Source organism: Panthera leo, chromosome B4 (assembly GCF_018350215.1).
Source record: "Panthera leo isolate Ple1 chromosome B4, P.leo_Ple1_pat1.1, whole genome shotgun sequence".
Taxonomy (NCBI): domain Eukaryota; kingdom Metazoa; phylum Chordata; class Mammalia; order Carnivora; family Felidae; genus Panthera; species Panthera leo.
Window position 1 is genome coordinate 62,471,261 of NC_056685.1, and position 24,819 is coordinate 62,496,079.

Here is a 24,819-nt window from a genome sequence, read left to right on the forward strand (position 1 = left end):
CCATTCCTTCACTGCCAAATTCACTGGAAATGTTCTTTCTGTGATTCATTCCAACACTTTCTTACCATCAACTCATTTATTTATTCATCTCACAAACATCTGAGTAACTACCATTAGCCAGACACTATGAAAGTAACTGGGGACACAAATGTGAGCAAAGCCCAACATGGTCCCTCCTTCACGAGAGTCACGTTGTCAAACCCACCTTGAAAGTCTCCAATGTTCTATTAAGTCCTCCTTTTTTCTCCTCCTTGGCCTTTCCTTAGAAAATGTACAATTTCCCCAAATGTTATCTTCTTTTCCTCCATGGTCCTCTATTAAAAAGTCAAGATTTCCTCAGTGTTTTGACTATTTTTCTGCCTTCTTTCATCTTTAGGAATTTCACACATTTCTGTGATTTCATCCTCCCTCCAACTCCTAGGAAACCTATTTCTCCCCTAGCCTTCCTCTCTCAGTAACTGGCACCACCATCCACTCAACTGTTTGAGCCAGAAACCCTAAAATCCACATTTCCTGCTTTTCCCTTACTCCTCTTCATCCCAAGCATTAGCAAGTCCTGGGATCTATATCCAAGAGATGTCCCAAATCCAACACAGTATGTCATCCCAGCCTGTCACCCTTGGGCAGGACCTTTCTTTTTCACTTAATCTGTATAAAAGCCTCCAAACCTTCCTCCCTGCTTTACTCTTGCCCCCTCACATCATGCACTACGACGAAGTCAGGGAATATTTTTTTAAAAAAGAAATGTAATCATTTCTCTCCACACTTAAACAAACAAAAAACCTTTATTCCACCCAGAATAAAACCCAAACTTGATTTCGTGGACAACAGGACCCTTCATGATCTGGGCCTGCCCCCTTCCTGACCTCTCCCCCTTCCTGACCTTGCCCCCTTTCAATTCCCACTTGCTCATTCCAAGGCTGGAGCCCTCTGTCCAGATCTTGGCAGGTCTTTGCAGGACTAGCTCCTCCTATCATTCACAAGGATTCAGGAGGCCTTCCCGGACCAACCGACACAACTTTGGACAGGCCAGGCCAGCCCACCCTTCTCCATCACTCTCTATCACTCTGTCCATTCCTTGGTGGTTATCTAGTATCTGTCTTCCTCTACTGGAAAATCAGCTACACAGGAGCAAAAACCTTGTCCTCCTTATTCACCAAGACATCTCTGGTGCCCGAAACAGTGCCTGGCACATGAGAGATGCTCAACAGATATTTGTTGATGAATGAAGCAAGATCCAAAACAAAAAACAAAAAAAAAAACAAAAGCAAAAACAAAAAAAAAACAGGCAAAGGCGGAAATAATTGGAAACTAAGACCCTGAAACAAGAGTTTTCTGAGACCGCACAGAGGAATAAGAACAGCAATCTGAAATGGTAACGTGCTAATAGAATGAATCTAATTTCCATCTTTATTAAATTCTAACTTGCCCATGGCTTGAGCTATTTTAGAGGCAACCTAATTTAGTGAGTACCCATTCTGGTAAATCTATGTTAATTTTCATGGCTAGGTCAAAATATTCTTAAAGGGAAAGAAAATTCCGTGACTTAGAAAAGATTTCCTGCATCCTCAAAAACATTCCTGAGAAGCAGAGTCCCCTGGGCTTCCTCCCATACCTGTGCTGTAATAAATTCCTATCACATACAACAAGCAGGTGGAGGGAGCATGGAGGCAGAGTGCTCTCCTCCCCCGGGGAAACTGAGGGTGCCTGCTCTCCACTGCAAGGCTCCTCCACCGAGGACACGGTAAAGTGTTTGTTCTTCTTAACTGAGGCCTCACAGATCCACATCTCACCCCGTGCTTCCAAATCAAAGCAGACAGCAGGGTTTCTACTTGCTTCTTCTTAACTACTCCTTTCTTATCTAAATCTAATATAAAGAAAAGGGAAGAAGGGAAAGAAGGAGGGATGGAGGGAGGGAAAGAAGAATGGAGCTAGGGAAACAAGGAGAGAGAGAAGGGAAGTCAGGAAAAAAAACATTCAACGTTTGATTTCTCCCGCCAAGCCATGCTGCACCAGGCAGTGCTGGATGGCGAACATGGGCGTGGGGAGCCCAGCTCAGTACCTCATCATGGACCACATAGCTCCAGGAGACACTGGGAATCCACTGCTCTTGGGTTCTGGTGGCGATGGTGAGTGGCAGCCACCCCAAGCTCCTCGGTGAGGAAATCGATGCTGCTTCCCGTTCTCCCGGTGAGGCTGCGGGGGCAGTGACGGGGGCGGGGGACTCGCAGGCTGCTGCGGGCTGCGCTGATGGATGACCCCATTGCTCCTAATTGTATATGTGGAACGGAGCAGAAACAAAGTCAGACAGAATGACAAGGTTTGCAACGAGAAACAGCAGTCCCCTGGCCCACTCCACGGTCTTGTTCCCTGGAAGCAGCCATGCTCAAGTCTTTCACCTCTTTTGTTTCTGGTACGTATCGCAATGCTTTAAAAATAACAAGAGAACATATTTCTTTTTATTTTAGAACTTATACTGACTTACTACTACAGAAGACTAGGACTCAGTCCCTCTTACATGGTCACCAACACACACACACACACCCTCTTCTTCACGCTTCATCCTCCAAATATAGATTTCTTTCAAAATACTTGGTTGAAGTGATATTCAGGATTTACATAATTTTGATCTTGTAAAATACTGCTCATAGTTGATCCATCCAATGTACCTTGATTACATTTTCTTTCATGAATCCTCTGAGACAGAGTTCATAATCACTGAACGAACAGAAACTAAAATGTCTGATACCACTGAATGATGTCCAGCATTTGGAAAAAAGCAAAGGGGATTCTTAGACACTGCTACAATCATTTCAGGAGCAATGTCTGAGCACGGGACACAGTGAACATGCATCTACCTGTGGTCCCAGTAAGTCCACTCCTATGGTTATGCCCGAGAGAAACTCACATGTATTTGCACAAAAAAAAATCCATTGCAGCATAGTTTACAATAGTACAAGCTGTGAAAATTACCTAAATTCCAAATCCAGAAAGAGTTAAATAAATTGTGATAATTAAATACTGTACAACAGTTAAAATGAATGTACTATAGCTACACATATGGACAATGATGTATCTCAAGAATCTCAAGGTTAAACAAAGAGAAAAGCAAGTGATACTATTTATATAAAGTTTAAAAATATATTAAAAGATACTCTTTGGTATTCACTGGTATATACATACTAAGTAAGGGCATAAAGATAATCATAGAAATGAAAAGTGACAAGTTCAGGATTATGGTTACTTTTAGAGAAAGAGGTTAGGGACAGGAGTCAGGGAATGTTATTCTCTGGAGGGGTTACCTTCTGTGATTCTGTTTTCTCCTCTGTAAAATGAGGCCAACAGTGATTGTGGGCATTAAGTGACTTCAAGCCTGTAAATGGTGTGGCACAGTGCCTGACACATGAACAGAACTCAAGAGATATTAACCAGTTTTGGCCAGGTCTCCCTGGTACATGCTCTCCATTCCTTCCTACCACTTTTCACAACTGTAATCAGTTACTCATGGAATTACTTATACAATGTCTGTCTTCCCTGATATTGCATATGCCCTTGGGGGGAAGAAATCTTCTGTCTCCTTCTTGGTCAGGCACAAAATGAGTATGTATTGAATAGATAGAGAAAAGATGAAGGAAAGAATGAATGTCTCCACTTATGCAGAGCTGCTGGTTATGAGAGCCAAAAGTTTCTAAAAAACAAAGCAGAGGCTAGAAGCTTTTCACCTTCTGAGCTATATATTAGCAATATGATTTCTCCCATAGAACTTCTAACAGTTTAGCATAATGAAGGCCAGAAACAATTATTAAAGAAATAAAAGAGACAATTATCCCTTTTGAAAAAAGCCTGGCTCAACAGTGACCAGATGAAAAAGAATGTTGTATACAGGCAACGGTGGCCTGGAAAGTCCCGAGCCCAGAGGAGACACGACTTCAATGATGAAGTTAAAATTGCTCTGGACTGGACCACAGGAGAGGGTCTGCAGCCAGCTTTCTGCTATCAGTGAGCAAAGAAGAAAGGGGTTAGGAGGCGGAGACAAAAATGATGCAAGAAGGAAGTGGGAAGCAAGATGAGCTGATAGGTTGTAAAAAGTAAGGCAGGCACTGCCATTACTCCCATTGGTTGAGAGGTTGCAGAGGAAAGGCATTCTCATATAAGCCAAGGGGAGGTCCTCTGGCTCACAGCTTTCTTGGCAGGAGCTTAGGTCAAAATGATAACTGAGCTCCTTCCTTTTACACGCCTCTGAGATTTACAGAGAGCCAATAGAGCACTAAAGTCTATTTAAATTATCTCCAAGCACGCCCAGGCAGGAAGGTGATCAGAATTTAATGACTCATCTCAGCTTGTTGCCACTCAATAACACTGCTCTTATCTTTATGTCAAGGAGTATAAAGAGGTAGGGAATGGGATAAAAAGGCAAATTTTTTTTAAGCTAAAATTCTTCATCAGATAAAGCAGAAGAATAAATCAACCACGTTTTTAAGAGTTCAAAAGTAAGGGCCTTATAATTACTGAAAAATGGGGTCTGCATGTCAAACTGTAAGTAATTATGGATTTGATAGAGAAGAAAAATATAGTATGTGCTTCAACTTTTAATGTGCCACAGCATTCTTACCATCTATAATCTACAGGATATAATGAATGTGCTTAAATTCTTTTTTTTTTTTAATGTGCTTAAATTCTTTAAGTGAAAATGGGATACTAATTAAACTTGACCTTTAATTTGAATATAACATGTGAGTATTCCTGTATGGTTTAGACCGGCCTTTTGCAGAATTCCAAAACGAGACTTCCAAAACTCTTAGGTAACAGCATCATCCTTAGAACAAGTAAGCAGGTTCCAACTTAGCAGTGCTTTTTGATAGACAACACTCATTTGAATGCAGGGATTCAAGCAAGCTATGAAAAAAAAACCTGTCACCATTTGCAACCACTTCTCTTTGTGAATCAAGAGGTCTCCATAGTATGCAACCGAAACAATCTAGCAATAGAAACCTGTAGTCAGCATGGATACTTGCCAATTCCAAATGTGGGGCTCCCAAAATCTTTACGGTCCTCACTGACTTTTATAAAGTGTGAAGAGTTTGAACATATCTGATGCATTTATTTTAACAAAACAAGACTTACTAATTTATGGGCCAAGAGGTTACATTTAACACAAGAGTGTACTTTTATTTATTTATTTTTGAATGAAAGTTTGAAAGCTACTGATCTAAGTAATTCTCTGTGCATGCTCTGCTTGATGGCAAAACTTAAAAATGACTTACGATTTCTCTTGCTTGTGGGATAGGGAAAAGAGATCATAAACCAGGCACACTCCAAACACTGTGATGCCGGTCTCCTTCACCAGCATCGCACAGGTCCCCAGCAACAAACTGAGCAGCAAGAAGAAGGGAGACACCGTGGGAGGGAAACATTCCCCAACATGACGCTGGTCCACACTCCTGGAAAACAAGATTGAGACTCTTTTAATCTAAGAAGAAATATGGGTCACTGACAAACACCAACTTTTTAAAAAATATGATTTAACTCAATTTCATCGTATTCTAAGTAAGTAGGTGAACAAAGATTTCTTCGTGAATATTCATCACAGAGTTATTTAATATTGCAAAGATGAAAAAAGTAAATGCCCAACAACATTGAACTTTGGTATTTAAATTAAAATACACATAAATTATGATAAAATATGGCATATAACAAATGGATACTGAAAAAAAAACACTTAAAAATGTTTTTAACGTTTATTTATGTTTGAGAGAGACAGAGACCAAGTGTGAGCAGGGGAGGGGCAGAGAGAGAGGGAGACACAGAATCTGAAACAGGCTCCAGGCTCTGAGCTGTCAGCACAGAGCCCGATTCGGGGCTCAAACACACGAACCGCGAGATCATGACCTGAGATGAAGTTGGACGCCCAACTGAAGGAGTCACCCAGGCGTCCCCCCCCACCAAAAACACTTAACATGATACCATAAAGATACAGTTAGTGACATGGAAGGATATTTCGTCAATATATTTTAAATGAATAATACTAGTTACTAAGCCATATACATGAACTCTGGAGCCAGGTTCCCTGGGTTCAAATCACAGCTTTACAGTTAACTAACAGGGTATCATGGGGCAGGTTAGTATGCCTCTCGGGGCCTCAGTTCCCTCATATATGAAATGGGATCACAGTGTTGCAGGCAGGATTACATAAATGACTTATTACATGTGGAGTGGCTATCACATCATTATTATTATCCTAGTGAATATTGTGTATATTTCTATACACAAATCAGTCAGTAGATATACAGAATCCTCATTTTTCTGTGATGAAAATACAGATGTTTTGGCCTTTTTCTTTTTCTTCTGGTTAATTTGTATTTTTAAATTTATTTTCCAAGGAGATGTATTAGATAAAGTGTTTTTTTTTCCTCCGTATAATTTCCAGCAGGGATTTTCAAAAGTCTCCTAGGCCTATAAATCCTTTTTTCACCTTATATCATAGAATCAGCCCACACCAAAACTCATCACTGTTCCTTCAGTAGGTGCCACACCCATTTGCCCCTAATCCTCTGAAGCAAGGCCAATATTTCTGTAGCTGCGACACCTGACTCTCACCGGTATGTCTTGGAACAATCACCTAAAATTATATGCCAAATTTGTGGCAGATACACATTTTCCTCTTAAGCTGGTCTAGAGCTTACATTGCTAAAATTGAGAATGGCACGCACAACAGAAACTGTAACACCACGGCTCATTATCACACAGATACGGACACGCTGCTGGCCTCATCATGTTCCCGAGTATACCAACGACACAGCAAAAGCTGCCCAGAATAAGTTTAAACCCAACGGCAACTGTGAATCTTGTTCTAATACCGGAGCAAACAGGAAGCAACTACTTGGTGAATTTGGATTTATATTTCTAAGATTTTCACAACAGCACTTCATACGATTAGCTTTGTGACTCTGTAGAAAGTCACAGAGCCAGGAATAGAGGCCTAATACCACACAGGTATCCCCTGCTTTTCAAAAGTTCACATTACTGCCACTTTACTTTTATGAAAGACCTACCTTCGTACCTATTTTCACTAACAGAAAGAAATCTGAAGAGGGTCTTTGCTTTTACGAAAAAAGGTGAAAAGCAAAAACAGCATTTGTTTGTTAGGAACCATTGTAGAGGTGCTGTTAGGAACCCACAGCAGCAGGGGCAGCCCCCAACAAGTTCCTTCCTGGGAACCACACCCAGCATCTCAGTCCCAAGCCTCCAGAGAACTGAACCGTGTGAGCCTCTGTGCCTTATGTCCACCTATTCCGTGCATTCATTAGCAAGATGTGTCCTAAGATATCAGAAAAAGCCTAAGAGAAGTTGTTTTTTGGGTCTGGGAATGCCCCCAATTTTTCCATAGAAATTAACGGTAATTGCTTCTTCACTTTGAGCCATTTCAGCTTACAAAAGGTTTCAGAGAAATGTTCTACTTTCAGATAGCAGGGGAAACCTGTACTAAGAAAAGGCTCCACTCGTTAAACCGAAATTTCATAAGAATTAATTCTTTTCATTCTTGATCATCCAAGGCCTAAACCTGTTTGTTACAGGGCTTCTCAATCTCAATCTTGGTACTACTAGCATTTTGGGGAAAATGACTCTTTGTTGTTAGGGCTGTACTGAACATTGTAGGATGCTTGGCCTCTACTTACTAAATGCCAACCGCTAACACCTTTCCACTTAACGACAAGCAAAAGTGTCTCCAGAAATTGTCAAATATCCCCAGGGGAAGGGCAAAAGTGCCCCACATTGAGAACCACTTGTTTAGAATTGTATTTCTCAAGGTCCCGGGGCTCTGTAACATGGTAGGTCATCAAACTGAGCCAAAGATCAAAGCTCATAAATCCCTAACCAGACATCTCTCCACAAAGTAGGGTAACAGGATTCACTCCCCCCTTTTCTGGGCCACTCTCTGAGCCATCCACCTCGCTCCTATTCTCTTTTTAACCTGCCCCTTTCCCTATGTGGCCATGTCACAACTCAAGTAAGAATCTGAGCACTTTGGGGGAGAAGGGACACTATAATGGGAAATTATTTTATTGCTTTTCAGTATCCCAAAGCAAGGAACTTCTGTGTTTTGATGAAAGGGTGTGTATATTAGAAAACCATGGTTGAGAAATACTACTTCTAATTCAGCCTTGTTATTTTAAGCTCTGAGCTACTTTCGTGAGGATAATAAAGAGGAAAAAAAAATTAGGACCAAAATGAACGGGAGGAATTAAACCAATCATGGCCAAATGGAAGAGAGGACCATATCCAATATATACTGGCTCGGAGCGAAGATTTCAAATTCCATTCTCAGTAAGAAATGACAAGTAGGAATAATCAAGAAGCAAGGAGCACGAGGAGAGCGGTTCCTTTAAAAGGCTATGACAAAGTTGAGAATATGGCTGGAGGAGAGAGCAGCCTTGCATTTGGTAAGGGCAGGTTTCCTATCCTGATCTCCATGAAGCTTTTCTAAGCTTTTTACTGCCAAGAAGCCTCCCTCGTCTCTCAGGCAGATGCTCAGAGTCCGCACTACCCCCCAGCCCCCAACATGACAGAAATTCCCAAGGGGACAGCATTATTGTAACCACACAGAAGGGCATTCTTAGCCATACATACATACATACCTATTGTAGGAGAGAAAGGCCAACAGAAACAGCAGGCATGCTAACACGTCAGCTCTGCCAACAATTCCAGCCACCTAGAAAGTTTGAAAAGATAAAAACCTCAGAAAGTCACTTTCAGGAAACCGTTATAGAATGGATTTGTTTTTAGATGAATGAAAAGTATGATAAAATAAGAAAACACATTCTTCTTCAAAATTTGACTTATGACTAACCACCTCTTGTATCATATATATAACGATAAGTTTATAGGAGGAAAAAAAAAGGAAGGGAAAATATTTTCATGCTTAATTTCATTTTAACCTTTCTTCTCTAGAAGGCCAATTCATATCACCAAAGCTTATTCCTTTGTTGATTTATTCAAAAATATTTTGTGAGTAATGACTGAAGGCCAGACACTGTGCTAGTCTTCAGGTAGCAGAGTGCTAATAGAGCAGAAGATATTTACAGAGTATTAGAAAAAAATAAGTTTAGGAAACAATAATTCTGGTAAAAACAGGAATGAGTATAAACACTTGATGGCCATGTATGTATGTGTGTCTGTGTCAGTGTGTTTCTTAGTTCTGTCGCTGAAAGAGCCTAAACGCAAGCTACCCCACTAGCAAAGAGTCATCCTGGCACTGACCACACACATTCCCCCACTAAGGAGAACGGGGGTCCTTGGAGAAGTGGCTGACTCCAGGGCTGAGGTGAAGGAGTTCGAACCCTGAGTCAGGCTCTGTGCTGAAGGGTTCAAAGCCTGGAGCCTGCTTCAGATTCTGTGTCTCCCTCTCTCTCTGCCCCTCCCCACTCACACTCTCAAAAATAAATGAACATTAAATTTTTTTTTAAGTGACAGGTATGTGTCAAAAGGGCACAGAAGCTGGTGACAAAGGGCTCCCACCGACCAAATATCAGACCATTTGAACATCAAAATAAGTAAAGACGATAATAAAATAAACCATTTAAAAAAAGCAGACATTCATGAATGCATACTGATATTGATGGATGGATGACTGAATGCACAATATAAGTACACACATAAACACAGTAAGCAAGTGAATGGAAAAGAATAGAAATCTCTTCCTTACATTAAAAAGCAAGTTAATGAATGTAGAGGGAATAGTGCAGCTGACAAATAGCCATTTTGTTTCCAAAAGAGTCAAGATTAGATAGAGCAAGAAACATCACAAAATACCAGTGGATGCTAAATCTAGGGTATAAAGGTTTGGTGAGGCAAAGCGTATTAGTAGGGCTTCAAAGCATGTCCTCATCAATTACTTGTTAAATGAAAAAGTAAAAAGAATAACTACACTATGGAGAAAACTCATTACACCTTAACTGGAGGTTCAAACTTGACTTCACCAATAAAGGGCCAATGGATGTGGCATGCCTCTGCACATGATACCCTGAGAAGGACACAATATCACTTTTGTCAAATTCCAGCCAAGGATGCATAACCTGAATGTAATCATGAGAAAACATCAGACAAACCCAGGATGAGGAATGTTCTATTAAATACATAAATAAATATATTTTACATTAATAAAGTATAAAATACAACAATTATACGTCATCTGGTAACATTAAAATTCCAGTATTTTAATATGTTCTAATTTATACCATATCATGATTTATTATGTTACAACTCCTATAATCTAATGTATTATAATATTACATATATGATATTATTATATAATACATGTATGTATATTATACCTGCATAATCTACTACATGTGCATATATTATGTATTAACAACTTATATACTATATTTTATATTTTTACATATTTCTATATTTATGTATTTACATACAATATATAGTTACACTATTTTTATTTATATATTATAAATTTTAACATATATATAAATCATGTGTTATACTTTGTATACGTGTTATATATATTATAATCATTTGATATAATATGAATGTTTATATATGTTATATAACATCAACTGCAATGTTATAAATAAACATCATGTAAACATTTTATATTATGCACATTAAATATAAGTTTTAAATTATATTTAAAGCTGTGAGTTATATTATAAAAAGACAATGAAGACTGGTAACTACTCCAAACTTAAGGAGACTGAAGAGAATGACTAATGGCCTTGGTTTTAGAAAATACACAATTAAATTATTCTGGTGCAAAGAGGCATGAATTACACAACCTACTCTCAAATGCTTCAGAATACAAATAATATTTTTATATATTAAGGGAGACAGAGAGGAAGAATGACAAAACAAATGTGGCAAAATGTTAAAAATTGATGAGTCTGGATAAAGAGTATATGGTCACTTTATTTTTGAGGTTTAAAATTATTTTTTTTAATGTGTTACTTTAGAAAGGTACTAAAATGGAAGAGGGGTAGAGGACAGACAGCTTTTTATAAATCTTTGTATTATTTCATTACAACTTAAAATGTGTGTGCATTTCTCTTACTCTTTTGAAATCCAAGAAACAAAACTGTAAAGGAAAAAAATGGAGGATGGTTCAAAGAATGCTTCAAAAAAGGCCACGTATGAGCTGGATCTTAAAGATGAGTCAGAGCTCACAAGGGAAATGAACAGGGTTGACATTTCAGGCACAGAGAACAGCATCACCCAAACCACAGAGGACCTGAAGTCCACAGTGTGTTAGAGAATCAACCATAATTAATAGTGGAAAATAGAGTTCTGGGAAATGTACCTATAAATACTCTCATATAATGAGCACACTTTGCATTCATAAAGAAGAGGGAATGACACATGCATGGAACTAGGCCATCCAAGGCTTGAATACAGACTCCTTCTCTTGCCATTTGAATGAGACTCAATTTTGTTATCTTTAATTTCTGGGATTTGGTTTTGTTATCTTTAAAATGAGTATAACACCCACATCTCACGTTACTGTTATAATTAATGAGTTTACATACATATATATATGTATGTATATATATACATTTTATATATATAAAGTGTATATATATATATATATATATATATATATATATATATAAACTTCATTAGATAAATGAATAGTTTAGTTAAAAATATAAATAGAATGTAATTTAGTTATATACCTGCATATGGATTGACAGCAAGTCACATATTGAGAAAAATTCAAGTCCAATGTACACCAAGAGAAAACTGGATACAGCCAAAGAATTACACTAGCAGTACAGAGTTAAAAGGAATTAGCTAATGTGGCTGCCTGGACTATACACTGTTCATTGATCCATTCATTTATAAGGCATTTGCATGCTAAATCAGGAAGATTGCATGACACAAAGGAGGTACACAGTGACAATATGGTGTCACCTCAGCGTCAGAACCAGCTCAGACTTACAGTCTGTAGAGCAACAATTGCACACAGGTTAACTGTGAGCCCAGATCTGCTCAGTCTACACCACCACATCTCTGAGCATTGAGCTCAGCATCACCTGCGAGGCCTCTAGAACACTAAACAGAGAGCCCAACTCACTAGCAACAAAGTCTTGGGAGAAAGCCACACATCTGGACCCAGAGGGACGCTCACCCCAGCACAACTGATGTGGCCAACTCACACAACAGCAAGAGGTGCAAGCTGATATTGGGTGTAGCAAGTTGGAATGAGGCAATCACAAGCTAGGCAAGCATAACTAATGTGCTAAAGGAGCCTGAAGCCTACTTCTCAAATTGCAGCCAGTTAGTGCTTCTGGGAAGCAGCAGCAGCAGCAGAATGTGCCAGCTGGATGTGCCCAGATATAAAGAATGTAGTGTCCCTTGGAGCGGAAGCTCAGAGGGGTTGTTGAAATGTTAATGCTAATAGTGACAGACTCTGTGGCCAGTTTCAAACCACCAAGCATTCACTGAACACCTACTCTATATCCCTGTTGAGCTGGGGTCTCTGGGGCAAGAGGGTTAGATGTCTTAAAAACAAGGTGCTTGACACCAACTACTATATGTCAAGACCAACCATTCACTTTCCCTGTGATTCAATTAGTCGGTAGCATCATATTCAGTAATTGCATGATTTATTCCACTCAACAAACATTTTCCAAGTGCCTCCTATTTGCCAGGTACTGTGCCAGCTGGAGGGATATAACCTGCCTCAAGGAGTTTAACATCTGGTTGGGAGTCAAAAGAGGGTACTGCATGTATCATAAAGAGGAGAAATCATTGCCATGAGAGAATGGAGAGATTAATTTTGACTGTAGAATCTGGGAAGGCTTCATGGAAAGGCTGGTGTTATACACTAACATCTAAAGGAGAGGCAAGAAGGGCTCAGTAAGTTGAAGACAGGGGAATGTGAATCCTGGGCCAGGGAAGGAACACAGAAGCATTCCAGGCAGAGGAAAAGACCAGTCTCAAAACACAGGTGTTTCTGGAAGGGAAAGCATAAAGGGATGAAAGCATGGAGTAAATGAAAATGGACAGGAATGGGCAATGGGAAGCAAACTGGGATGCTAAGTTGGGGCTCCTGGGTTTGATTCTATGGCAACGTAGGCTGAACTGTAGGGTGATGGGAAATACAAAGGACCCAGCCAAAAATACATGCAGATGGATAGCATGTACTTCTGCCTCAAGCTGCAGGTTTTCATCACCAAAAGGGTAGCTGTAACTTGGGAACTGAACTCTGTAACACATACTCAAGTAATGGAAAAAATGAGTGAGCATCATCAGGGTAGAATGGAAACAATGTAACATTCAGATCTAGGTCCTAGTGAGCTTAACAGAATCACATGTGGAAATTACCAATTAAGAATTTAATTTGTCCCCAAAACTTGTTATTCTTTAGAATAACATTCATAGGATTTGTACAAAGTATTGCATGTGTATCAAGTTATTGATTGTTCCATCTGCAAGAATGAGTCCCATTAGTGTTAGACAGGGACAGGAAACACACACTTAACACATCCAACAGCTGAAAGCCAGAATGACTGATTAGATCACTACCAATTCTCTCCTACGTGCTCTTGTTCCAGTTCTGGAAATGTTGAACTTAACCTTCAGCTCCATGTATCAGCATTTCCTGCTCTTGCTTTTGACTTGACGTAAGTCAAGTGCATTCCTTCCAACCAATAATGTTTCTATAATGATTGCTAAGTTTTATTCCTAGAAGGGAATTACAATGATATTCCCCATTTTCCCAATTTCTCTACTTATTTTTCTCATGATTCAGGATTCAGAAACACATACAAATTTCCCATGATTTCCCCAGAAATATACTGTCAGAAACCCTTCTGGGCCACCTGGGTGGCTCAGTCGGTTAAGCGTCTGCCTCTTGATTTAGGCTTAGGTCACAATCTTATGGTTCATGGAATCGAGCCCCAACATTGGGCTCTGACCTGACAGCATGAAGCGGGCTTGGGATTCTCTCTCTCAACCTTACTCTCTGCCCCTCTCCTGCTTGCTGTCTCTCAAAAAAAAAAAAAAAAAAAAAAAAAGACAATAAAAGAAAACTCTTCCAGAATCACAGGCCTTCAACGAAGAAAGGTCTGCGTATACCTTGGTCAGTGCTATACCCTCTGCAATCTATTTGTTGAAAGATTGAGTAAATAAATGAATTTGTTCCTGCATACTTAAATTGGAAATGATTTTTTTTATTACAACATATTGTTTTGTCTTGTATGTATTTATGTGTATGTTCTTTGGCTTTTTTAGGAGCTTGTGAACAAATTATGGGTAGGGACCCCTTATCCACCCACATAACCTCTTGGCACCCAGCACAGTGCTTGCACCAAACAAGTATTCATTTACTATATGCTGATTACATAATTAAGGAAGCAAATCTTTGATCGGACCAATATGTTGAAACTAAACCCCTCCTCCTGTGGGGCACTGGGCTCTGTGCTGACAGCTCAGAGCCAGGAGCCTGCTTCAGGTTCTGTGTCTCCCTCTCCCTGTGTCCCTCCCCTGCTCCCTCTCTCACTCCCTCTCTCTCTCTCTCTCTCTCAAAAATAAACATTAAAAAATTTTTTGAGCCCCTCCCCCAAAAATGTAAATCCTCCATCCTTCCTGGGATTACTTATGGTCCCATTTTTGTTCTTGTTTAACAAAAGGGAGATACATCCCTCTAACTGCCTCTCCAGCCACCCTGTGATCTATTTTCCCTTTTTAAAAATAATTTGTCACTAAGTCTTCCACAACACAATACCTTTTTTTCTATTTCTCTGTCTTCTTCCTTAGAAACCTAAACTATTACCTATAACTGAAATAGTATCTTGATTTTACTTCCTAGTATAGACTGTTATGTAAGTCAAATTTCTTTACTTCCTTCACTTCCTTCCTACACTTCTCTCATTCCTTGTGAATGCAAATAGTTTCTTTAAACTTTTTCCTTAAATGTCCAGCTCTCAGACTCCTTTGTCCCTATAATTGTGTTATCATGGATTTTTTTTTATTAGTACAAAAGCTTATTGAAACCTTTTCATTTTTTTAAGTCTATTTATTGTAAGAAAGAGAGAGCATGAGTGGGGGTGGGGGGGATTTGGGGAGGAAGAGGGAGGAGGGCAGAGAAAGAGGACTAGAGAGAATCCCAAGCAGGCTCTGTGCTGTCAGTGCAGAGCCTGATACAGGGCTCAAACTCACAAACTGTGAGATCATGACCTGGGAGGACACCAAGAGCTGGACGCTCAACCAACTGAGCCACCCAAGGTGTCTCCTTAATGAAACCTTTTTTTAAAGGTCACTTTGCTAACAGGATTTTTTTTCTTAGAATTCGACCTAACTCTACCAGCTCATGATCTCACTGTCCAAGGTTACCTGCTCTCCCTCTTTGCAAGCATAGAATTAAGACCGTTATTGTCCTATTCATTTATTCTTTCCTGAAAAAATGTTCCCCAAGACGCTCCACACACATATTTTCAACTGTACTTTGACCTGGTGTCATATATTCTATATGGCTAGGAGTAATAGTCTTTGATTATTTCTCTTCATATGACATCCAAAAAGAATATTAAAAACTTTTGTATCTCTCTCATCTTTTAAAATTCATATCTAAAATTTTTCATCATAATTTTAAATACTTGCAAGGATCTAATTTCCTATGCATTGTAAATACTGACATTTCAAAATAAGGCCATAATATTACTGTTTTAAATGTACCAAATGGAATCTGGAATGTACCACAGCAATTTGAAGCTCATTGTTTTCCATTTACACAAACATGAACAGGCTCTTCATTAAATGATGGATATTTCACACCCATTTCCCCTTGAACTCTTATTTCTATTTTATTTCCTCCTCAGCATTGTTTATTAATGTATTAAATAGTTACGCTTAAAAATATTCTACTTACCATCTCCTCCCTGTAATAAAAATACTTATATATTTAAATTTATTGTAAACGTCCTTGTGATAACTGTTAAATTTTCAATTTTATATTATTATTCCACTTAGTGTTAATACATAATTTTTTAATACATCACAAATTAGAAAAAATGATAAGTAGCTCTTAGATATAAAAATACACTTCTTAATAACAGTTATAGCATAATCTTCCACTTAGAGGCACCTTTTGAGAGGCACTCAAGGAACGGCAGGGAAATTTACCTTAAGTAATGTAATTGTTTTTGTAAAATCATTTTTTCTTTGTCACTCACTCCAAATAGGTTTGTATCAAAATCTTGGGCTTACAGATTTACAATACTGTGTGTGGAAAATATCTATCACATATAGCCTAACTGGCAAAACCAGTCCTCATTATAAAACCAATTGGCCAAATCAAACTTCTTATGTCAATTCAAATGAACATATTATTATGCATTCCCATGACAACCATCTCACTTCTGAATTCAGAAGATCAACACAGGCCACCGTACCCTACTTCTAATGCCATGCTGTATTCTTCACAGAAATATGTGTAAGACAGAGCGTGATATGAAGCTCATCTTCGGGTCTATGATGCCTTCATTGAAGGAGGCTTTGCTGACACCAATATATCAAATTGTTTCTTTGTAAGGTATCTCAGAGATTTCTATACCTGGGGAATAGTAAAAGTCTGATGTATTTGAGACATTCTTCTTTTTCTTTTTCTTTTTCTTTTTTTAAATATAATTTACTGTCAAGTTGGCTAACACACAGTGTATATACAGTGTGCTCTTGGTTTTGGAGGTAGATTCCCGTGATTCATTGCTTATGTACAACAGCCAGTCCTCATCCCAACAAGTGCCCTCTTCAATGTCCTTCTTATTTTTCAATGAGAGAAGGACAATTGAAAGGAGAGGAGGAAGGGGTGCCTGGGTGGCTCAGTTGGTTGAGCATCCAACTCTTGATTTCCGCTCAGGTCACGATCTCAGAGTTAGTGAGTTTGAGCCCCACATCAGGCTCTGCACTGCTGGTGTGGAGCCAGCTTGGGATTCTTCTCCCTCTCTCTCTGCCCCACCCCTCTCTCTCTCTTTCTCTCTCTCTCAAAAATAAATAAATAAATAAACTTTTTTTTTAAAAAAAAAGAAAGGGGATGACAGAGAGAAGAACCAACTTGACACTTTGACCCCAGGCATGTTCTGAGACAGATAAACTGTAGGAAAGTGTCCAGATGCAAGCTGAGGCTCTGGAAATGATTCTTTTAAAACATACCCCTTAGAAAGTCTTCATCTGCCCCCAGCAATACATATAAAATAAACCAACTGTGGTTACTGAGTTATGCTAAAATAAACCAAGTATTACTGAGATGTGAAATGAGGTAAATTGATAATGCCTTCTGGGTGCATGATTAAATCCCTATTTTAAAGAGGACCACAGATTTGAACTATCTTTTAAATAAATTTGTCATCACCCACCAAATAACTACACTTCACACGAAATAACTTAGAAACCTATTTATAAATCCCTCTCTTAAGTCTGTCTTTCTAACTTGAAGAATGTAAGTCTAACTTTTTAGTCTTTCCTCTTACTCACAGCTCAGCATCATAAATATTGTAAATAAAAAGCACAGAGAGAAAAGGTAAAATACAAACGCAGAGCAAGAACAATGCCTCGGCAGGACAAGTATCGCAAAATGCCCTGTGCTGTTTAAAACACGTTAGAACTTACATTTTATTCAAATAAACTGTGGCCATTTATTACTACGTGTAATAACAACAGTGGTTATTTAGAAAAGCAGTTAAATTCTGAAGGCCATTTGAACATTCAAAAAGAAAAGTTGTCGAGCAGAATGGTTTATACATAAAGACAAACACTTTAGTGGAGCACTGAATTACCGTGGTTTTGAAAGGCTCATTTTGTTGTTGTTGTTGTTGTTTTGTTTTTTTTTTTTTGTTTTTTGTTTTAGTTCATTGTTTCATTAAGTTCCAGGGATACTCACTGCCTCCGTGTGGATAGGATGCACAGCAAAAAGCAACGCCGTAGCAAAAGCAAGTCTGCGATTCCTGAAGACAGCTTTGTCACAGGTGTACATCAGGACAAGGGTCACTAGGCAGTGCAAAATCACATTCACTGCATGAAAGTAGAATGGGTTCATACCAGTCAAAAATACGTTCAGCCTATAAAAAAAGATAAAAACAAAAACAAAAATGGAATCAGCTACAAACAGAAAACATAAGCACAAGGGAGCAGAGAAAGCAGAGGGAACTGATCATTTAAAAAAGATAAGCTGTTCAATCAATTATTTTTAATGGATGACTCCCAACATCAGGTTACTCTACATATACAAGTATCATTTTTTCCCTATCTCAGAATTTTCCTATCTGCAAAAGTCATTGCAAAAGCAATACAATATTATTTCAGAAAACCCTGTGGCCCGAGAAGACAAGCAGCTAGGTGCTGGACCTGTTTTTCCTTCACTCCGTGGCTAATGCAAACAGCCCCGAGAGACTCTTGCTTTCACTACCAGCTCTTCCCAAGGAGCTGAGGGTTCAAAAGCAAGTCCACAGTGCTCTGGGTCAGAGATGCAGCCCCTGGAGAAGACAGAAAAGCCACAAGACTGTGACTGTGGTCAGAGTTGGGACAAATCAAGCATGAACGTGTTCTCTCACCCAGAATACCCACCAGGAACCAAATTTCCAGACTATGCACCCGGAATGATCATTAATTACCACCCCACAAGGGATCTTCAGTGCACCTAAAGACACTATTACCAGCTGCAGCTGAAATTAAAAGGATGAGCAAAAGCATAGCATTTCAGAATCTGTATTAAATGTTTTCTAACATAAATTCCCACAGATCTCAAAATCTGAATTCTAAAATTATGACGAAGAAACTAAAGAGTGTCACAAAAAGAAGGGAAATTTATTGTTCAACATCTTTAAAAATACTTTACTATGAAATGCAGAACAGAGACACTTCTGAAGGTTGCCTTAAATTTAATAACAGGACATAATGTCCCCAATTGACTCTGTGGGGTTACAGAAAAAAATAGTTGTATAGGGCATGATTCTTTTGGGGGAGCATATATACCCTAAGGGGGGTTGCCTGTAGTTGTCTATATTCCAGCTTATTTTACTGAAACAGTAATCCCATGTCTTTATTCTCATGCCCTTGATCTGCTTCTCTTATAGAAACACCTCCTCTTTGCCAAAACAATCGAGAATGAAAAAGTCAACTTTAGCGATGGCATATGCATATTCTAAATACTTGACTTGATTCATGCACAAATTTAACAGAATTTTAAGCATCTCAAGCTTTATTTGGACACATGAATATAAATGTCATAGTTACTAATTGACGCCAATTCCGTTCCCACTGAAGTAATCATGGTCCTAACTAAGCCTAGAAAAAATGAACTGTTTTGTGGAATCAAACTTCAGGGCTCCGAGGTAAGATTCAAGCCAGCTGTATGTTGGCGGACCCACTACTCTGCACACACCCCAGAGTCCTTAAGACAGGAATGTAGCGTGAAACATATGGAGGGAAAGAGGAATGGTCAGGTACAGCTAGAGGAGAGAGAATCGCATCCCATTCCAGTTCAAGAGGACCCACCTATGGTGAGAGAGCTGTTGGAAATCAGAGCTTAAGACGGTGGAGCTTTGAGAAAGGGCAAGACCAGGTCCCTATCCTCGGAGAACTTAGGTGCAGTTCCCAGAGAGCCCATCCTCCTGAGGCTGATTTTCATCAGGCTAAGCTTTCCAGACCAACTAAGCCATTCATTTAAAGTTCATTCACACTCAGGGCAAAAAAACTAAATAGGCAAACTATCTCACAACCCCTGGGAAGGTCTCAAATTTGTCAATACATAGCAAAGGCTTTAAGAAGTACGTAATTTTTGGGGGTGCCTGGGTGGCTCAGTGGGTTAAGCCTGACTAAGGCTCAGGTCATGATCTCATGGTTCATGAGTTCAAGCCCCATGTGAGGCTCTGTGCTGACAGCTAGGAACCTGGGGCCTGCTTTGGATTCTGTGTTTCCCTTTCTCTCTGCCCATTGCCCACTAGCACTTTGTCTCTCTCTCAAAAATAAGTAAGAGACATTAAAAAAAAAAATTTTTAAAGAAGTACATAACCTTTGATCAAAAATTCCACTTCTAGGAATTTTCCATAAGGAAATAACCTGAAAAGTGTTCAAAGATAGATATAGATAGATATACAGATATAAACAGACAGATATGACATTGTAATATAATAAATATGCATTTTGGTCTTCATCCCAACTCCTGGTAGAAATGGTAAAACCTTTGTAATTTCTTAAGTTATAAAGGTAGTAGGAGTATCTTTTGTTCCAATTCTTGGTCTTTGGCCCCGGTTCCTGACACAGAGCTCCTAAATCCCTTGGAACTTCCTAAGTGATAGGATTACCTTTTGCTCTAATAACATGACTCTTGGTAGGCTCCTGGATGGCTTCTGGATGGGGGCTGGTCACCAGAAAGATCGAGTTATGATTAGAAGCTTAGAACTTCCAGCCTTTCTCCCTCTCCCCCTCCTCCACCCCAGGGATTGGAGAAGGGCTAGAGATTGAGTTAATTATCAGTGATGCCTACTTGATGAAGCCTCCATAAAAATCTCTGAACTACAGGTTTTGGAGAACTTCCACATTGGTGAGCACATCCACAAGCTGGGCAGGTGGCACACCTCAATTTCACAGGGACAGAAGCTCCTGTGCTTGGGACCCTCCAGACCCCACCTAAGCATCTCTTCATCTGGCTGTTCATCTATATCCTTTATTCTATAATAAGCCAGTAAACATTAAGTAAGTGTCTGCTTGAGTTCTGTGGGCCATTATAGCAAATTATTGAACCTGAGGAGGGGCTCATGGGAACACTGATTTAACAACCAAGTTAGACAGAAGTGTGGCAATCTAGGGACCCACGACTTGCAACTGGTATCTGAAATGGGGTGAGTCTTGTGGAAGGAAATGAGCCCTTAACCTGGGGGATCTAATGCTAACTCCAGACAAACAGTGGCAGAATTACATTGAATTGCAGGATATCCACATACTGTAGGACACTGAGAATTGATCACTGTGGAAAAAAAGCCCTACATATCTGGTGTCAGAAGTATGGACTATAAGCAGAAGAAGAAACAGGACTTTTCTTTTTAGTATACAAGGACGCATCATACTGTGATAATCATAAGATGACAATAGAGAGAAGGCAAGACATCTAATAAGCCAAATCTCTGATTTTTGGGGGGAGGATTTTTTTTTAATCTGAGTATAGTTGACACACAATATTACATTAGTTTCAAGTGTACAATTTAGTGATTTGACACGTTTATACACATGCTATTATGTTTACCACAAGTATAGCTACCATCATATTATTATTCCTGGAAACTGGTTAGGAAAAAAATGCTTGGTGTTTCAAGGGAATTCATTTAGACCCCAAAATATAAAAATAAATTACTGAATGGGGATCCACCGCAGTACTAAAGTAACTGAAAGCCTCTCACATGGTACCAGTTACTGGCAAATCTAAGCTTTAAGAAATTACTGAGAATCTAAAGTTAGGAGAAGTTCCCAAGTATCTAAAAAGATAGAGAGTGAACTCCCCAAACTATAAACAAGTGATCTTGAGATGAAATAATAACAAAATGTTATTTGTGAGCATTGGAAAAAGAATCTCTGATCCTAGGATCCAATACGGGTTCACAAAAAGGGGGTTCAACTGATGAACCTCACATTTTAATAGGGCAGGGAATGTGACAGACACATCCTATCTTTATTTTAACAAAGGCATTTATCAAAATCTTTCACAATCACCTTGTGCACAAGATATAAGAAGAAGGATTTGTAGCAAACACAAAGAATAGTGAATAATAATCAATGTCCCCTTAGATGTAGACCTTCAGTGTAAGTCACAAGACTCTGATGTTATCTCTGGTCTGTCAAGGACGTAGCTAGATCTGTAGTGTATGCTAACCAAGCTTGCCAGAAAGCCTGTATCTGGGAAGGAGGGTCACTGTTCTGGGAGACTAAGATTGGCAAAGGGTTTAAATGCCTGATATTGTTAGTTAATTCTTACAGGATTACACAGAATATGGGTAAGAGCAAAATCCACATTTGGACATAAAAGGGAACAAAATACTTGCAATCTAGACTAAAACTACTCACATAGCATTGTCCAAGAGCTGTTAGTTTACTCTAAACTCAGAGTTATTATGTCCTGGCTATCAAAACAGACCAAACCACAGACAGGGTTCTGCATAAGTCCAACTAATTTTCATTTCAATTCACTCTAACAGATATTTATTGAGTACCTACTACATGTCAGGTGTGATGTAGGGCCCAGAGACACAAGGAGAAGACATGGCATCTGCTACCAGAGAAAGAGAGACACTAAGCAGATAATTAACAGTGAAAGAAACCTAGCAAGGGGAGAACCTACCAGGTGCAGAGATAGGAAAGAGGGAGACATTCTGTCTGCATGCGGGACAGTGAAGGTAGGTGGTATCCAATGTGGGGCAGCAGCCTCTGTGAGTGCTACTTAAAACGCTGGAGCATCTTCACAGGAGAGCTCCAGGATGCTGAAGGATGGGGAGTCTCAAAGTGATGTCTCAGGAAGGTAGGCTTGAGGAAATGGAGGATGCTCAGCCTAAAGAAAGATGACAGAAATGATACCAAATCCTCCAAGGGAAATGATCTTTGCCATATTATGGCTGTATCCCTAGTATCTAGCATACTGTCTGGTTCACAGTTGTCAAAATTAAGTGGATACGTGGATGGATATACAAATGAATGAATGATGAAATATTTAAGCAATGCACTTACTCAAGTACCTCTCTGAGTGGAAACTAAGATCCAATAACAATGTTGCAAATAGACTAAGGGCCAAGTTTAAGTCTGCAAATTATTTTGTTTCATCTGTATACCTTTTCTTTCTTTCTTTAATTTACCACTTTTTTTTTTTTTTTTGAGAGAAAGAGAGTGCACACAAGCAAGTGGTAGAGGGGGACAGAATCTTAAGCAGGCTCCACGGCCAGCACAGAGCCTGCCGCAGGTCTCCATCCCACAACCCTGAGATCATGATCTGAGCTGAAACCAAGAGTCAGACGTTGAACTGACTGAGCCACCCAGGGGCCCCGAATTTACCAACATTTTTATTTTTATTTAGTTTTTATCTTTTGAAAAAAAATTTTTTAATGTTTATTTATTTTTGAGAGAGAGAGACAGAGCGTGAGTGGGGGAGGAGCAGAGAGAGAGGGAGACACAGAATCGGAAGCAGGCTCCAGGCTCTGAGCTGTGAGCACAGAGCCCAACGCCGGGCTCAAACCCACAAACCGTGAGAGATCATGACCTGAGCCGAAGTTGGACACTCAACCAACTGAGCCACCCAGGCACCCTACTGACATTTTTTTTTTAATTTTTTTTAACGTTTATTTATTTTTTTGAGACAGCGAGAGACAGCATGAACGGGGGAGGGTCAGAGAGAGGGAGACACAGAATCCAAAACAGGTTCCAGGCTCCGAGCTGTCAGCACAGAGCCCGACGCAGGGTTCGAACCCACGGACCGCGAGATCATGACCTGAGCCGAAGTCGGCCGCTTAACCGACTGAGCCACCCAGGCGCCCCCCCCACCGACATTTTTAAAACAGACGATTTTATATAAAAATTTCCAGCTTCTCTTGAAGTACTACATGGCTGCATGGAAACACGTTGCCTATTCAGAGGGCACAAGTATGCACAATTTACCACAATACGAAACAACAACTGCTATGAGACAGGCCTCAGCTCAAAAACAAAGAAGTAATATTTAAAACTAGAACGGGTGTTTGGACACCCAGAAATGTCCATGCAGGGACATGATAAACAGCACACCTGAAATACCACCTAAGAACAGTCTCTAGGGTTCCATGTCACCCCGAACAGACTCCATTATAGCACACATCAGTTTTTTAAAACTCTTTTACTATATTCCTCAAATATTACAAGCATTTTTTCATACACTGTAAAACATTAATTTCTTTTCCTCATAGTATCCATCTCACTTAGCACACAGTGAATTTATTCTAAATGAAAGTTTACCGAATGAGCACATAAACTCACCTTAAGTTGAAAGTTGAAAAGATCATCTTTCCCAGTCAACAGTAAGAATCTCTAATTTTATTTCATTTAGCCTTCATTTCTCATTTAAAGCTAAACTGGCCAATAGGATTTTTTTTTTTTTCCAGAAAAAGTCTGAACAGCCATGTCGGACTGCTCGAAAGCCTTCCAGACTTTGGCAAATATGAATGCTAATACCCCTCCTCTGTCTGAGCTCCTCTGCCTCCTTGTAAAACTGTCCAGAAAGGTGGGGCCATGATGAGCTCACAGCAATCGGAGAGCACCTGTCCCCAGAAAAGGTTACAGGGTCACACAGTTTGGCACCAAGATGTCACGGAAGGAGGGGTGGGAAGGGGAGAAGAAAGCCATTGGCCGCACTTCCTTCTCCTCACACCTGCATACCCTGGAGCTCTAGATAAACAAAGCCCCTTACTCTTGATTTTCTTCTTTGGAAAATACTTCTGGTTTAAGAAAACAAAAACAGGCTGTATCTTCTGGAAGAGACTTCTGCTAGGAAATATACTAGGGTCTTTCCTCCAGGGGACCCCAACTCCACATCAATCAAACAGCTCCATCTCAACAAACTAGCAGAGGTCTGGAGCCTCCAGAAGAGGTCATGGCTCACGTCTGGTTTGGGGCCCAAAACCTGGAGTTTTCGTGGTATACAGCTGAAGCAAGATTTAAGAGGGCTGCCCATCTACTTCATACCTAGGGACAATGTGACTGATTAGTCACCACCAATGGCCCCTCTCAGGGGGTCAAAACACTGTGATTACTACTGCATCCCTGCTGCCAATCATGGTAAAAGCACTCACCTTGTCTGTGGCAGCT

The 24,819-nt window shown here is 39.6% G+C and overlaps 1 protein-coding gene across 1 annotated transcript in view; it reads right to left on the reverse strand.

Annotated features, from left to right (window-relative positions):
- The window catches only part of TMTC1 (transmembrane O-mannosyltransferase targeting cadherins 1), a 273,311-nt gene that overhangs the window by 234,976 nt on the left and 13,516 nt on the right, over positions 1-24,819 (reverse strand). The window contains exons 2-5 of the mRNA XM_042946180.1: positions 17,885-18,062; positions 8,637-8,710; positions 5,265-5,441; positions 2,063-2,269 (exon numbers count right to left, since the gene is read on the reverse strand). Coding sequence (XP_042802114.1) covers positions 2,063-2,269; positions 5,265-5,441; positions 8,637-8,710; positions 17,885-18,062 — 636 coding nt within the window. The remainder of the gene's footprint in view (positions 1-2,062; positions 2,270-5,264; positions 5,442-8,636; positions 8,711-17,884; positions 18,063-24,819) is intronic.